This window comes from Aspergillus costaricaensis (assembly GCF_003184835.1).
Source record: "Aspergillus costaricaensis CBS 115574 unplaced genomic scaffold BO79scaffold_48, whole genome shotgun sequence".
Taxonomy (NCBI): Eukaryota; Fungi; Ascomycota; class Eurotiomycetes; order Eurotiales; family Aspergillaceae; genus Aspergillus; species Aspergillus costaricensis.
The window spans coordinates 160,005-173,848 of record NW_020291848.1 but is presented as its reverse complement, the minus strand read 5'-3'; the positions used below and the strand labels follow the sequence as shown (position 1 = coordinate 173,848).

At 52.9% G+C, this 13,844-nt stretch overlaps 6 protein-coding genes across 6 annotated transcripts; 3 read left to right on the top strand and 3 right to left on the bottom strand.

The window, feature by feature from the left end:
* Nucleotides 1-331: 331 nt before the first annotated feature.
* Nucleotides 332-3,177, top strand: BO79DRAFT_211663 (ATP-dependent 6-phosphofructokinase). The gene is made up of 3 exons (XM_025683062.1): nucleotides 332-1,314; nucleotides 1,371-1,832; nucleotides 1,879-3,177. Exons 1-3 carry the CDS (start codon nucleotides 574-576, stop codon nucleotides 3,025-3,027), a joined length of 2,352 nt encoding a protein of 783 aa, XP_025534704.1. The 5' UTR covers nucleotides 332-573; the 3' UTR covers nucleotides 3,028-3,177.
* On the bottom strand, nucleotides 3,145-4,437 carry BO79DRAFT_117772 (NAD(P)/FAD-dependent oxidoreductase; the record flags this gene model as incomplete). The annotated part of the gene is made up of 1 exon (XM_025677936.1): nucleotides 3,145-4,437. A coding segment is annotated over one exon (1,293 nt), but the record flags the coding sequence as incomplete, so codon positions are not given.
* Nucleotides 4,438-4,613: 176 nt separating this feature from the next.
* isn1 (IMP 5'-nucleotidase ISN1) lies at nucleotides 4,614-6,490 on the bottom strand. Its single transcript, XM_025683061.1, has 8 exons — nucleotides 6,333-6,490; nucleotides 6,265-6,275; nucleotides 6,201-6,221; nucleotides 6,133-6,147; nucleotides 5,934-6,081; nucleotides 5,086-5,880; nucleotides 4,889-5,028; nucleotides 4,614-4,836 (listed from the first exon to the last, which is right to left on the bottom strand). The coding sequence occupies exons 1-8, from the start codon at nucleotides 6,355-6,357 to the stop codon at nucleotides 4,756-4,758; spliced, it is 1,236 nt and encodes a 411-aa protein (XP_025534702.1). The 5' UTR covers nucleotides 6,358-6,490; the 3' UTR covers nucleotides 4,614-4,755.
* Nucleotides 6,491-6,702: 212 nt separating this feature from the next.
* BO79DRAFT_203899 (putative MFS quinate transporter) lies at nucleotides 6,703-8,626 on the bottom strand. The gene is made up of 4 exons (XM_025681752.1): nucleotides 8,314-8,626; nucleotides 8,066-8,261; nucleotides 7,889-8,017; nucleotides 6,703-7,840 (listed from the first exon to the last, which is right to left on the bottom strand). Exons 1-4 carry the CDS (start codon nucleotides 8,586-8,588, stop codon nucleotides 6,779-6,781), a joined length of 1,662 nt encoding a protein of 553 aa, XP_025534701.1. The 5' UTR covers nucleotides 8,589-8,626; the 3' UTR covers nucleotides 6,703-6,778.
* Nucleotides 8,627-8,820: 194 nt separating this feature from the next.
* Nucleotides 8,821-9,485, top strand: BO79DRAFT_276706 (uncharacterized protein). The gene is made up of 2 exons (XM_025687773.1): nucleotides 8,821-9,133; nucleotides 9,163-9,485. Exons 1-2 carry the CDS (start codon nucleotides 9,051-9,053, stop codon nucleotides 9,239-9,241), a joined length of 162 nt encoding a protein of 53 aa, XP_025534700.1. The 5' UTR covers nucleotides 8,821-9,050; the 3' UTR covers nucleotides 9,242-9,485.
* A 439-nt stretch (nucleotides 9,486-9,924) lies between these two features.
* Nucleotides 9,925-11,901, top strand: BO79DRAFT_222198 (MFS transporter; the record flags this gene model as incomplete). The annotated part of the gene is made up of 4 exons (XM_025683551.1): nucleotides 9,925-10,263; nucleotides 10,296-10,673; nucleotides 10,716-11,678; nucleotides 11,899-11,901. The coding sequence occupies 4 exons, from the start codon at nucleotides 9,925-9,927 to the stop codon at nucleotides 11,899-11,901; spliced, it is 1,683 nt and encodes a 560-aa protein (XP_025534699.1).
* Nucleotides 11,902-13,844: the final 1,943 nt, after the last annotated feature.

Below are 13,844 nucleotides of genomic sequence, written 5' to 3'. Positions count from 1 at the left end.
TATCACGTGCAGCACGGGCCCTAACCCATCCATCACGTGAATTGTCCCGCACTAGTCCCAATCCAGCAGAGGCGGTGACATCAGGTGTGCTTTTGCAGACCGAAAGAGGAAATGGCCGGAGGAAGAACATTCCTTGCTATTAAATATTATTATTACTGGAGTAGCATCTCCCCATTGCAGCCTGCAGCAAGGTCATCCGCCCGATCGGCATTCGACGAGAATCTAGCCCATTCACCTGCAGACCAGGGAATTTTCCTCCCCCGTGGTGGGCAGTCAGTTTACTTTTGTTACAAAAGGAACAAATAATAAAGGTATTTGTATAGCGGGGCAGTGACGGCCGGAGTCAGTGACGTACTGGTTGCCCACACCCGCTTTTTCTCACCGGCACCTGCGCTGCTCTTCTCCCCCACCCTTTCAAACACCAAGTTAGTTATCTCTTTGCCTCTCCTCTTCTCTCCATTACTCCATTCTTTCTTCTCCAGCTTTTGTTTTCTAAAAAAACCTTTCTTGTTCAGCTGTTGCTCTTCCCGAACAATTGCTGAACACCCTCCCCCCACATAATCCCATCGCACGATGGCTCCCACCCAAGCTCCCGTGCAACCGCCCAAGAGACGCCGTATCGGTGTCTTGACCTCTGGTGGCGATGCTCCCGGTATGAACGGTGTCGTCCGGGCTGTCGTCCGGATGGCCATCCACTCCGATTGTGAGGCCTTCGCCGTCTACGAAGGTTACGAGGGTCTCGTCAATGGCGGCGACATGATCCGTCAGCTTCACTGGGAGGATGTCCGCGGCTGGTTGTCCCGCGGTGGTACCTTGATCGGTTCCGCCCGCTGCATGACCTTCCGTGAGCGCCCCGGTCGTCTGCGCGCTGCCAAGAACATGGTCCTCCGTGGCATTGACGCCCTCGTCGTCTGTGGTGGTGATGGCAGTTTGACTGGTGCCGACCTGTTCCGTTCCGAGTGGCCCGGTCTGTTGAAGGAATTGGTCGAGACGGGCGAATTGACCGAAGAGCAGGTCAAGCCATACCAGATTCTGAACATCGTCGGATTGGTGGGTTCGATCGATAACGACATGTCCGGCACCGACGCTACCATCGGTTGCTACTCCTCCCTCACTCGCATTTGTGACGCCGTCGACGATGTCTTCGATACTGCCTTTTCCCACCAGCGTGGATTCGTCATTGAGGTCATGGGTCGTCACTGCGGTTGGCTGGCCTTGATGTCCGCTATCAGTACCGGTGCCGACTGGCTGTTCGTGCCTGAAATGCCGCCCAAGGACGGATGGGAGGATGACATGTGTGCTATCATCACCAAGGTGGGTTGATCAGAGACTCGTGAAGAGCTCTCAGAGACATCGCTAACTCCCTGCAGAACAGAAAGGAGCGTGGAAAGCGCAGGACGATCGTTATCGTGGCCGAAGGTGCCCAGGATCGCCATCTCAACAAGATTTCGAGCTCGAAGATTAAGGATATCCTGACGGAGCGGTTGAACCTGGATACTCGTGTGACTGTGCTGGGTCACACTCAGAGAGGTGGTGCTGCCTGTGCCTACGACCGCTGGCTGTCCACGTTGCAGGGTGTTGAGGCTGTCCGCGCGGTGCTGGACATGCAGCCCGGGGCCCCGTCCCCGGTCATCACCATCCGCGAGAACAAGATCCTGCGCATGCCGTTGATGGACGCCGTGCAGCACACCAAGACGGTCACCAAGCACATCCAGAACAAGGAGTTCGCCGAAGCTATGGCCCTCCGCGATTCGGAATTCAAGGAGTACCACTATTCATACATTAACACCTCCACGCCCGACCACCCGAAGCTGCTCCTCCCAGAGAACAAGGTATGTCACATTGGAAATCGTTGGGTACTGAGCTAACAGCTCGCAGAGAATGCGCATCGGTATTATCCACGTTGGCGCCCCCGCCGGTGGTATGAACCAGGCTACTCGTGCGGCCGTTGCCTACTGCCTGACTCGCGGCCACACCCCCCTGGCTATTCACAACGGTTTCCCTGGTCTTTGCCGGCACTATGACGACACTCCGATCTGCTCCGTGCGCGAGGTGGCGTGGCAGGAATCGGACAGCTGGGTCAACGAGGGTGGTTCGGATATCGGTACCAACCGTGGTCTGCCCGGCGATGACCTCGCGACGACAGCCAAGAGCTTCAAGAAGTTTGGCTTTGACGCGCTGTTCGTGGTGGGTGGATTTGAGGCATTCACCGCCGTCAGCCAGCTTCGTCAGGCGCGCGAGAAGTACCCCGAGTTCAAGATCCCCATGACCGTGCTGCCGGCAACTATTTCCAACAACGTGCCGGGCACAGAATACTCGCTGGGTAGCGACACCTGCCTTAACACACTCATCGACTTCTGCGATGCCATCCGCCAGTCGGCCTCGTCTTCTCGTCGCCGTGTGTTCGTCATCGAGACGCAGGGTGGCAAATCGGGTTACATCGCCACGACGGCTGGTCTGTCCGTGGGCGCGGTGGCCGTGTACATTCCCGAGGAGGGCATCGACATTAAAATGCTGGCCCGCGACATTGACTTCCTGCGTGACAACTTTGCACGCGATAAGGGAGCGAACCGCGCGGGTAAGATCATCCTGCGCAACGAGTGCGCGTCTAGCACGTACACGACGCAGGTGGTGGCCGACATGATCAAGGAGGAGGCCAAGGGACGCTTTGAGAGCCGTGCGGCGGTACCGGGACACTTCCAGCAGGGTGGCAAGCCGTCGCCGATGGACCGTATCCGGGCGCTGCGGATGGCCACCAAGTGTATGCTGCACCTGGAGAGCTATGCAGGCAAGTCTGCGGATGAGATTGCGGCCGATGAGCTGTCTGCATCGGTCATTGGCATCAAGGGCTCGCAGGTGTTGTTCTCGCCGATGGGCGGAGCGAACGGACTGGAAGCGACCGAGACGGATTGGGCTCGCCGCCGGCCCAAGACGGAGTTCTGGCTGGAGCTGCAGGACACCGTGAACATTCTGTCTGGTCGGGCGAGTGTGAACAATGCGACGTGGAGTTGCTACGAGAATGTTTAGCGCAGAAAGCAGCGATAAACGCCTAGACATAGAGTCAGGCTATGATGATGAAAGGTTATGAGCATACCGAATTAAGTACAGTACAATAACATGATGGCAGTACACAGTAAAGGTAGTCTATTTAAACACATACCCCTTAGCCTTCCAAATAAAATAATCCCTCCCCTTGGCCAACCACACCATAAAACTCACCAACACCCACCCAAACGCCTGCCCTGTACCGCCAGAAGTTCCCACAGGAACCACCATCATCACATCGTTACCTTCATCATACGTCTTCCTCCCACCACCACCACATCTCCACCATCCCCTCCCCTTACCCCCCTTCCCAACACCATTAATATTACCAATATCATCCACCAAATTCCCCACCACCACCCCAGCCATCTCATCCGCCTTAAACGACAACTTCTGCTTATGAGTGGTAATATCCCCCGCCGCATACACCCCCTCCACACCCTCCACCTTCAACTCCTCATCAACCCTCACCCAGCCACGCTCATCGAGTACTTCCGGGGGAATATAAGAACTATTAGGCAGGACTCCGATAGTCGGGATGTAGATATCTGTCTCGAGCGTCTCCCCGTTATTAAGCTTGAGTTCATAACCCCCCTGTTCTTTAGAAGAGACAGAAATGACTTTCTGATCAGTGAGGACTCGCACGCCTTTATTAGTGAGGAGAGATGTGGCTGTTTCGCTGGCGGAGGGTTTTAATGTGGGGAGAATGCGTGGTGTGGAGGAGATGAGGGTTATTTCTTTCCTCGATTCTCCTTCGGAGGAAGAAGAGGAAGAGGGGGTGATGAGATCACCCAATTCACCCGCTATTTCCACACCAATAGGGCCAGCACCAATGACTGTGATTCTTTTCGCGGTGGAGATGGTGGTCTGGGCAGATTTAATCGCCTCCGTGATGGTGGTGGTAGATGTGGGGGATAGTTTGAAGGGGTATATTTCCTTCTCCCCATCCTCACCGGGGAATAATGTTTCCGTTGACGAAGCAGATGGTGTACTCCCCGACGCGATGACCAAGTAATCGTATTTGATTTCTCTCAGTGACTTATTACTCTCAGTGTCGGTGACTTCCTCAACTTGCAGTAACTTTTTATCGAAATCGAGAGAGGTTGCTCTCCCTAGGATGAATTCGAAGACATCCGGGGAGTATTTTGTGAATCCATCCGCGATCGGGATGAGGTATTGTGACTCTGTGAAAGCACTTGGTTTGGTGAGGATGCGCGGGGCCGCGATGGCCCAGTAGAAGGTTGGGGTGGGGTTGATGAGGAGGATTTTAATTTTTGGGCCCTTGTTGTTGGTAATATTGTTGGATGTGGTGAAGTGCGAGAGGAGGGAGTGGGCGGTGGTGAGGCCGGTGATGGAGGCGCCGATGATGGGGATTGTTATTGTTGATGTAGTTTCGGGATTGGTCATTGTGGGTTGTGGTATACCGGATTAATTAGGTAGTTGGTGTGGTGGTGATGGTGGTGGTGGATAGAAGAAGAGAGATGTAAATAAATACTTAGGATTAAAGTAGATTAAAGTAGTAGTGGCTACTGCTAGTGGATTCTTATACTGTGGAAAGTTAGTCAGACATTCCCGCTGCTTGATAAGCGCCGTGCCGATCTGCACAACTCAACTAACTATTGGTATGGTGCCGATGGAGCAGTAAGATTAACTACTATTTTCTTACTCTCACATCATCTTAAGTAACTACTGAATTAATAAATACCCTGATTATATCCCTTGCAGCTCGTCCAGGAGTTGCACTGTCTCGGCGGGACTTGCGATCCACGCTGTCGTCGATGCCAGTCGGGCCTGTCATTATTAGCATCCAGTATAGTATTCAAATTATAAGGAATAGGGATACCTTGAAATCATTCGCTCCCGCCGACAAGAACTGATCGCCAACATGCAGTGTCCTCGCCGGCTCAATGCCCCCAAAGTAGCGCTGACACGCGCGCACACCCCATGACTTGTCACCAATATCCACAAACACATCATTGCCGCCTAAATAGGCGTCAGCATAACCATCACCTACATAAAGAGTAGAGGGGAAAAGTATACCGTTAAAAGCACAAAAGGGCAATCTAGCTCCCACCTCCGACCGCTCGACAGTATTCTGTACCACCAACACCGTCTCCTCCAACTGCTCGCGACTAATCCGCCCTCTCTCCGTAGGATATACCCCGACCGCGCGATCCTTGCGCAACACCGCGACCGGGAGATTCAAATTACTCGCACACGCGCGCAATGATGACTCGGCGATATCCAACAGCTGCGTGATATCCCCCTCCTGCCACGTCTTCATCTCCTCCAATAGCCATTCTTCACGCGGCACATAACTCAACTTAGATGGCGAGGCATGGTCATAGCGGAAGAGAAAGTTACTTTCTCCGCCCATGACGACCAGTCCGGCGCGCTGGGCATCTGTCATTTCGGTTGACTCGTACATCGCATCGAGCAACCCCTTGAGGCGCTCGTAGTACTTCGCGGCGTCGGTGTAGCCCGCTGCCGTGACGATGCCGACTTTCTGTCCTTGCAGGAGGAGGCGCATGATGCGCAGAATCACGGGATTGTCGTCGGTGAGACAGGCGCCGTCGTCGTAGAGCGTGACATCTCCGTCGAAGGTGACGAGGTCGACACCGGTGGTGCGGGCCAGGCCGAGGAGTTGGGCTGAGTTGAGGATGAGACGGATGTCGTTGAAAGAAGGGGCCACGAAGCGTCGTCGGCTGATGAAGCGTTGGGCGTCTTGGTGGCGGAAGGCGTCGACTAGGTATAAGGGGGTGAAGAAGGTGCCTACGGTGGGGACTAGGAGTTTGAGCTTGGATTTCCCTGGGGCATCGTCTCCTTGGTGGGTTACTGTGATTGTCAGCTGTGATTGTCCATGTATAAAGAAAGAAGGGGAAAGCTACTGTGGTCGCGGATGAGCATCTCCACGTCGCGGAAGATCTCCGCATAGCGCTGGTGCGTGTCGGCCGCTACGGCGATCAGGTTCTCACTGTGTTCCTTGTAGACGGCGGTGGGCTGCGAGTGCAGCACAAAGGGGACGGCCAGAAGGCCCTACATAGTTCAGTATTGAGGTATTTGAATTAAAGGTGGCAGGAGTCGTACTTTGATCCATTCAATCTAGGAACTTGTTAGCTATCCACGTCTAATTGCTACTGGGAATGGGGGAATACCAATTGGTCTCGACGGTGAGACTGAGCAAGTTAGCATGAACTGGCAGCAGAGATGACTGCCTACCTTGAGAGCATCTGAGAGGGTAATTAGTTGAGTCAATGGTATCTGAAAGGAAGGACAGTTCAACTTACATTCAACACGATAGCGGGTAGTCATCGTGAGGGGAAGCTTAAAGCTGGAAGCTGTCCTTTGGGATCGGCGGTGAGGGAGTCAATGGCACAACCACGAACGAGGGGGGATCGACAAGATATTTAAAAACTGTCAATGAATGAATGAGAATGGAACAGAGTGAATAAGAAAGGAAAATAACCATGCAAGGAGAGAGCAGAAGAAGCAACAGTTGAGATAGGGATGACACAGTGCTTGTCATCTGACCGGGCCAGCGGGGCTGCCAGCCAATCATAGATAACATCGGAGCTCTCCGACACGCCAGTTGGCGGGCTGAGATGCACATGGGGATGCACAAGCGGTCAGCTATTGCTTCCATTACAGGGGATCCATCTGGTCAATCTGCTTCTTCAATTGCAATTAATTCATATAGATCAAGCTCCTAGCTAAGTAACATATCAAGCAACAGTTACACCCGCTCGCGATGCTCCGCCCTTCCAAATCCATCCTCCACCTGCTGCTGTTTATCCGCCACCACCTGGTCCTGCTGGTCGGCATCACGGTTGCCATGCCGTCCGATTTGATACCATGGCAATGCGAACAACCGGTCCATACTCTCCAAGCTCCGTCCTGCTGTCTCAGGCACACTGAACCACACCCACAGTCCACCCAGCACCGTCACAGCTGAGAAGAACCAGAACGTGCCCTTGGGGGTGATGCCACCCTCCGCAGTACCCAGCAACATATTTGGTACCGCCCGGGAATTACCATACTGATTGACAAAGTGCAGGGTCATAGCAGCAGAGGTAGCCAAAGCGCGGATACGTAGCGGGAACAGCTCCGCTGTCAGCAGGTACTGCATAGAGTTCCAGCCCAATGCCCAGCCTACTCCGGAGATGTAGATCATAGCAATGGCTCCACGACTACTACCCCTCTTTGACTCCGGCAGGACGAAGTCATCGACGATGCCCATCTCAGGAACAGCAGTGAGGAAGCTAGCGACGTAGATCATGGAAATAGCCTGCAACGTGATACCTAGGAGTAGGGCGCGTTTGCGACCAATCACATCCACCAGGAACAGAGCGCAGATTACCGCCGCGGTCAGCTTGACGATACCGAACACTGCTGTCACAAGCAGAGACTCATTGGACCCTGTGATGCCAAGGAGACTGAACAGATCTGGTGCGTACAGCGTGATAGATCCCGCTCCGGACCATTGGGAGAGCAGCTGTGCCATGGCGGCGAGGTACAGTCGGTACAGGTTGCTCGGGACCATGATGGCCTCCTTGACAATACCTAACCAGCCAGCACCCATGGTAGCCTCCATCTCCGCTTGGTGGGCATTCTGGATACCCGTAAACTCCTCCACAACGTATTCATGGTCCGGAGGGAGGTTGCGGAGGCGCGCGAGGTTGTTCAATGCTTCTTCCGGCTTGCCTTTCTTGACAAGAAAGCGAGGCGATTCGTACTGCACGAAGGATAGGAGGAAGATGAGACCGGCAAACATGATGTGAAGACTAGTTGGAACTTCCTAGGTAGGGTTAGTAAGCTGCTATGGATAAGGTGAATGATGTCTTACCCATCGCTTGTGGGTGTGGTCGCCCATATGCAATTGGCAGCCATAGTTGGTGAAGTAGGCGAGCACAATGCCCAGGTAGACAAAGCCGGTAAAGACACAAGTGCAGAGACCGCGGACGGATGCAGGGGCCTATTGCTGGTCAATTCAGTTCGACAGGGAATAAGATGTGTCACTTACGATCTCAGCGAGGTAGACTGGTCCTACGACTACAGTCTGGCCTACCCCCAGTCCGGCCACGAAGCGACCGGCGTAGACAGCACCCAAGCTACCGTTGGCACCAACACCCATGAAGATGGCAATTCCCAGAATCCAAAGGACACACAGCTGGCGAGTTGCCCACAGCCGTCCAATACGGTCGCACACAAGGAATGCACTAAAACAGAGTCAGCAGACGGACTTGACGGATCATTTTGGTGAAGGCGTACAAGAGTGCCCCTCCCACAGAGCCAATCTGCACCATGGCGGACACATTCGCTTTGATGTTGGTCTGTTCCACCTCACTGTACGAATCCAGATGAATAGTGCGCTGAAAGTCCTTGGAGTTGAAAGCACCCGAGATCAACCCCTCGTCGACACCACGGGCAGCGCCCATGAGGCCAAAGGAGAGCACAGCAAACCATAGTCTCCAGTTGAAGACCTCCTTGGGGTCAGCGAGATTGCGCAAACGAAAAATGTTAACTGGTTTCTTGGAACCCGCCATGATTGCACACAGTCAACTGGAGAAAGGTTGGACGAGCTACAACGGATTTATGAACCAGCTGGCCTCTGCAAGGGAGGAGGGGCATTTATAGCAGTTACCCCCATCAGAACTACGTCGGTTACCGACAGCCAGTCGGAACGGCATCTATTCATGGTGAGGTAGGACAAACCAGCCGGGGAGGGAATTCACTACGACGAATGTGATCATGCGGGGGAATCGGGGAGAGAGCAGCCAATGGACCGCGCAGGGAACGATATCCACCAGGGAGACATCCCACGTTGAAATCCGACTTGTCGCGACGAGCTTATCACCGCTTGACATGCTGGACAGCTTGGCGAGTTGGAAAGCAACAAAGATCCGACAACGCGCTGGGTTTGTTGTGGGACGGAGCGCCTTGGCTGCGGGGGACAATCCGGGGATCGAGCCTCTTCGTGCCACCCCCAAGACCCGGTCCTGAGAGTCATGGTGGGACAGACCGACAATCTGGGGACGAGGCTCGGTCAACTTCCGTTCAGGACTAACGGAAGCAGGCCGTCGAGATGCGAGTGAAAGGCTTCGGGGTAAGGCTTGGCAGGCGGGAGACCGGAGATGGTACCAGCGCTGGCAGGCACGGGATATGGCTTCCTGGGGGAAATGAAATGAATGTTCGATGAGAGCCACGCGGCGTGAGATTTTGGGGTCATGCGGGGGGGTTCAGCCAAGGGGGTCCCTCGCGCAGGGTCTAATCAACACTAATAGGGCACTAAGAAAGCAAACATGATGGTGGTTGGCTCATCCTGCTGGTCGGTCAAAGCCGATGGGTGGGGGATACATGACGTTGCTGGGGCACGATCGATCAGCTGTCTCTCAATCCGGGGTGCAGCGCCAATTGCCTCGGTCGCAAGGAGTTTTTGGTAAAAGATCGACGGGTTCCAGAGCTGTGATTTAGTAATGAGATATCTCTTACTATCCCACTGGCACTGGGATTCCAGCCTAACCTAACCCTACCCCACCTGCGGGTGAGACCCGTGGGATCAGCATCATAATATTTTCTCCGTCCACATTCTACCATCATGAGAATGATAACATGGGAATTTGACAAGGAATTGATGATTGTTATTCAGATAGTGAAAAGTTCCAGACCTATTTGGTTGATCTGAGTTTGCGATTGCAGCATCCAGACCAGAATTGAGTCTGGCTGACTACAGGTGGCGAGGTGTGATCATGGCTACATCATACATCTGGCTTGCTTGATTCAGGAACCAAACCAGTTACCGAGCAGGGTTCACACCTATAAAATTCATCCCGGTAGACCATAGCTCTGTAAAGTCCGTCGATAGAAAATAGTATAGGTAGAATGTCCTGCCTCATCCAAGATTCCATCCTCGGCCAATTTATCCGCCTTGTCTCGCGCGGCCGGTACTTCCGGTTCGAGGAGCAAAAAGATCCCTCGCTATGGCAGCAGTACGTCAACCTCAACAAATCGGGCCGCATGGCTTACGCTGGTCGTCCCGATGCCGATGAAGAACTGCCTGAGCGCTTCAGCGCCGCCGATACCGAGTCAATGACGAGGGTGCCCTCCACGGCATGGTCGCATAATGGCCATCGGTATCAAGGCATCACCGGGGCCGTCATCGACCCAGAGAAGGGACGCGACGTGACCATTGTCGACTGGTGGAGTGATCGCGATCCGGAGGTAGGCATATGTTATTCTATCCTGAGCGAAAGCTAACTCATCAGAACCCCCAACACTGGCCGCTATGGAAGAAAGTCGTGGTGACCTTTGAAATCTGCCTTCTCACCTTCAGCGTGTACATCGGCAGCGCCATCTACAGCGCCGGTATCGAGTCAGTTATGTCCGAGTTCCAGATCAGTCAAGTAGCGGCTACTCTAGGACTGACTCTGTTTGTGGCTGGCTATGGACTGGGTCCGCTGCTATGGTCGCCCATGAGCGAGGTGCCCCAGATCGGGCGCAACTCCGTCTACATCGCGACACTGATCGTGTTTGTAGCCCTGCAAGTCCCAGTTGCATTGGCCGGAAATCTGGGCACACTACTAGCCTTTCGCTTCCTGACTGGCTTCTTTGGCTCGCCTGCTCTCGCAACAGTACCCCTCTCCTCCCCCTCATCCACTGTCCTGCACTAACAGCACCAGGGCGGCGCCACACTCTCCGACATGTTCGCCCCTCGCAAACGCGCCTACGGCATCGGCATCTGGGGCATCAGCGCCATCTGCGGCCCCGTGCTCGGTCCCCTAGTCGGCGGATTCGCCGCCCAAGCCAAAGGCTGGCGCTGGACGATCTGGGAACTAATGTGGCTATCAGGATTCACACTAGTCATACTAATAATCTTCCTTCCAGAGACCTCCTCCAGCAACATCCTGTACCGACGCGCCCGCCGACTCCGCAAACTGACCAACCGGTCCAACTTGCGCAGCGAACCCGAACTCGCCAGCGAACATCTCACAGCCCGCGAACTCGCAATGATGACGCTCGTCCGGCCCTTCACGCTCAACTTCACCGAGCCAATGGTCTTCCTTCTGAACCTATACATCGCCCTAATCTACGGTCTACTCTACGTATGGTTCGAATCCTTCAACATCGTCTTCGCAGGAATCTACGGCTTCAACCTTGGCCAGCAAGGTTTAGCCTACATCGGCATCCTAACCGGCGCTCTGATAACAATCCCCCCATATTACTGGTGGATGCACAAATACCTCGAACCAAGATTCGACCCCGAAACAGGAAACGTTCCCCCGGAGGCGCGTCTCCCGCCCGCTATTGTAGGCGGGTTCTTCATCCCTATCTGTCTTTTCTGGTTCGGATGGAGTGCCCGTCCCTCTATTCATTGGATCATGCCGATTGTGGGCAGTGGGTTCTTCTCCGTCGGTGCGTTCTTGCTTTTCAATCCCGTGCTGAATTACCTCTCCGATGCGTACCCGGAGTATGCGGCGAGTGTGCTCGCTGGGAATGATTTGTTTCGGAGTGCGTTTGGTGCCGGGTTTCCGCTGTTTGCGACGGCGATGTATAAGAATCTGGGGGTGGGTTGGGCAAGTTCGACGTTGGCCTTTTTGGGCTGTGCGTTTATTCCCATTCCGGTTGTGTTGATGAAGGTGAGTTTTCTTTTCCTTTAATGGGAGCAATGGGGATCGGGCTAATTGATTTGGTGTGCAGTACGGGGAGACGTTGAGGAAGAGGTATAGTCGGCATGCGAGGAAGGATATATAGGCTGGTTGTTTCTTTCCAAAAGAAAAATGGAATTACTGGTTGTTTCGTCTACGTGGCACTGTTAGAATATAGTAGAAAACATATCTGTATTATCAGATGACATAGTAATCTGGTTCTGACTATATGATCGGTTCCAACCAGCGAGTCAGTTTATCATGAATTAAATTCTTCTCCAGAAGCCACATTGTGGTAAGCAGTTCAGCAGTCCCGCACACTTCCTCTTCTCCTACTCTAAGCCTCATATGTCACCCCCAACGGGAGCTTGTCACCCAAACGTAAGAAACCAGCTTCGATAGCCATATCTGAGATGATTTGCATTGTCATGTTCCTGAGGCGAGTTTCTGTTACATTCATTTGCCAGCTGTGTACAGTGGCCTGTAAAGTCTGCAAAATTACAATGATTCTCCGATTGAACCTCAATCCTGTGGCTTGCTCTGCGATGCGCTGAACACGGGCTTCAGCGGTATTGATTCGTTCACTTATTATCGCTTGTGTATCGGGAATAACGAAGCGACGATCGAGTCTGCATTTACCAAATTGCGCTGTATTAGACGCGAATCTGTGAATAATCCGTTTGTCGTCCACACAGTAATCATAGCAGGCATATGATCTGATGCACCAGCAAGCTAGCAGCCGATGGTGGCAAGAAGCTAGATGCCACGCAGATCATTATTGTGGAGGATTTTCGTGACCGATGCAACAGGCAGGCAGAGCAATGCAGTCCCCAATTTCGCTGACCGATTTTTGGTCATCCTTTTCATGCGGAATAGCACTCGGGGAGCATTATCGGTGGATTTCCTATTGGGGGCGAAACGAACGTAGCTGATGTGACGGGCAGTGGTATTGAAGTCACATTCTTATATCCTGCTCCTCTTAGGCAATGAACATGGGGAGTTCATCAACGAAAGCCGCCAGAGACGGAAAGATTCAGACGAGTGAGTGATGCCACTGGAAGTATAGCTGCAGTTCCATGTTTGCCTATTCCAAGAGGAAGGCAAAAGAAGTATAAGGGACTTCTGATACTAACGGTGAGAATGTTGTCCACAGCGGCGGTAGCTTGTGAATGACCACTTCTTTTAATGGAAGCAGGCAGAATGAGCCAATCATTATCCCTTCATCGTCTATTGTGGTAATGATGTGGGTCTTGCGGGTCTTCTTTGAGCTTCCGCTTTATAATTGTTGTTGGCAACTGCGGAAATGTAAAGGCTGATGAATATGTCTATACCTCAGGCTCGGGCCACTAGTTAACGCTGTTATAACTGGATACTTTTGGTCTGGGTTTTCTCCATGGATCTTCCGTCGAGAAGTAACAACCGTCATTATACTGATATTGAGCAGCTGAGTTCGGTGTTGGGAGTAGATGGGTGGACGGGTTTTGAGACGCATGTTATACACATGTCGATCGACCTTCGAAATTAATGTTGGTAATGCTAATCCCAGTCAAAGAAAATGCCAGCGGAATGGAGTATATTGTCCTCAAAGCTATAATTTGCATGCGGATAGTCGCATAGGCGCGGAATACCGCGCAGGTTCTGATAGCCCCCGGTTTGACGCGAACATTCTCAACGACCCGGGCAAATGACTATGAAGCTTGGAGCATTCTCTTTGTTTTATAGCGCTGTTGTCTCCGACTTCATACCGAGACTTTGTGTGTCTGGGCGTACTAGAAGTACAAATCGGTCAAATCTTGTATTAGTGGTTGGTATCGAAACTTCAGGTGATATTGATATTTTCGGAACCGATAAGACATTGGTGCCATCGTAGTATCAGGACCCTTGTGTAAAAGTACTAGATCTGGATGCCTTATGTGTAACAAAGGAGAGCGGCATTGCGAAGCCGCTATACATGCAACTCGCTGCCGTGATCCTCCATCCATCATCAGGAAACGAAACACGGCATCCTATTGCCTTCCATGGTTCAGGCGTGCTAATCTGCAGTCCAGTGCCAGCTAAGTGGTGACTTAGTGGACATGTCGGTACAACATGGGAGTACTGGATACGTGATAAATCGGCAGTGGTCGTAGATCCAATGTTGTTCTTGTCCCATATGAA

What these genes read in the sequence shown, in the direction of transcription:
- BO79DRAFT_211663 (XM_025683062.1), top strand. Translation starts at nt 574, where the DNA reads ATGGCTCCCACCCAAGCTCCCGTGCAACCGCCCAAGAGACGCCGTATC. An exon ending in TGTGTGCTATCATCACCAAG is followed by an intron (nt 1,315 to 1,370) that starts GTGGGTTGATCA and finishes AACTCCCTGCAG; the next exon opens with AACAGAAAGGAGCGTGGAAA. An exon ending in TGCTCCTCCCAGAGAACAAG is followed by an intron (nt 1,833 to 1,878) that starts GTATGTCACATT and finishes AACAGCTCGCAG; the next exon opens with AGAATGCGCATCGGTATTAT.
- isn1 (XM_025683061.1), bottom strand. Translation starts at nt 6,357, where the DNA reads ATGACTACCCGCTATCGTGTTGAAT. An exon ending in GATGCTCATCCGCGACCACA is followed by an intron (nt 5,881 to 5,933) that starts GTAGCTTTCCCC and finishes TGACAATCACAG; the next exon opens with TAACCCACCAAGGAGACGAT. An exon ending in GCCCTTTTGTGCTTTTAACG is followed by an intron (nt 5,029 to 5,085) that starts GTATACTTTTCC and finishes ACGCCTATTTAG; the next exon opens with GCGGCAATGATGTGTTTGTG.
- BO79DRAFT_203899 (XM_025681752.1), bottom strand. Translation starts at nt 8,588, where the DNA reads ATGGCGGGTTCCAAGAAACCAGTTAACATTTTTCGTTTGCGCAATCTC. An exon ending in TCTGTGGGAGGGGCACTCTT is followed by an intron (nt 8,262 to 8,313) that starts GTACGCCTTCAC and finishes ACTCTGTTTTAG; the next exon opens with TGCATTCCTTGTGTGCGACC. An exon ending in ACCACACCCACAAGCGATGG is followed by an intron (nt 7,841 to 7,888) that starts GTAAGACATCAT and finishes AACCCTACCTAG; the next exon opens with GAAGTTCCAACTAGTCTTCA.
- BO79DRAFT_276706 (XM_025687773.1), top strand. Translation starts at nt 9,051, where the DNA reads ATGGTGGGACAGACCGACAATCTGGGGACGAGGCTCGGTCAACTTCCG. An exon ending in AGCAGGCCGTCGAGATGCGA is followed by an intron (nt 9,134 to 9,162) that starts GTGAAAGGCTTC and finishes AAGGCTTGGCAG; the next exon opens with GCGGGAGACCGGAGATGGTA.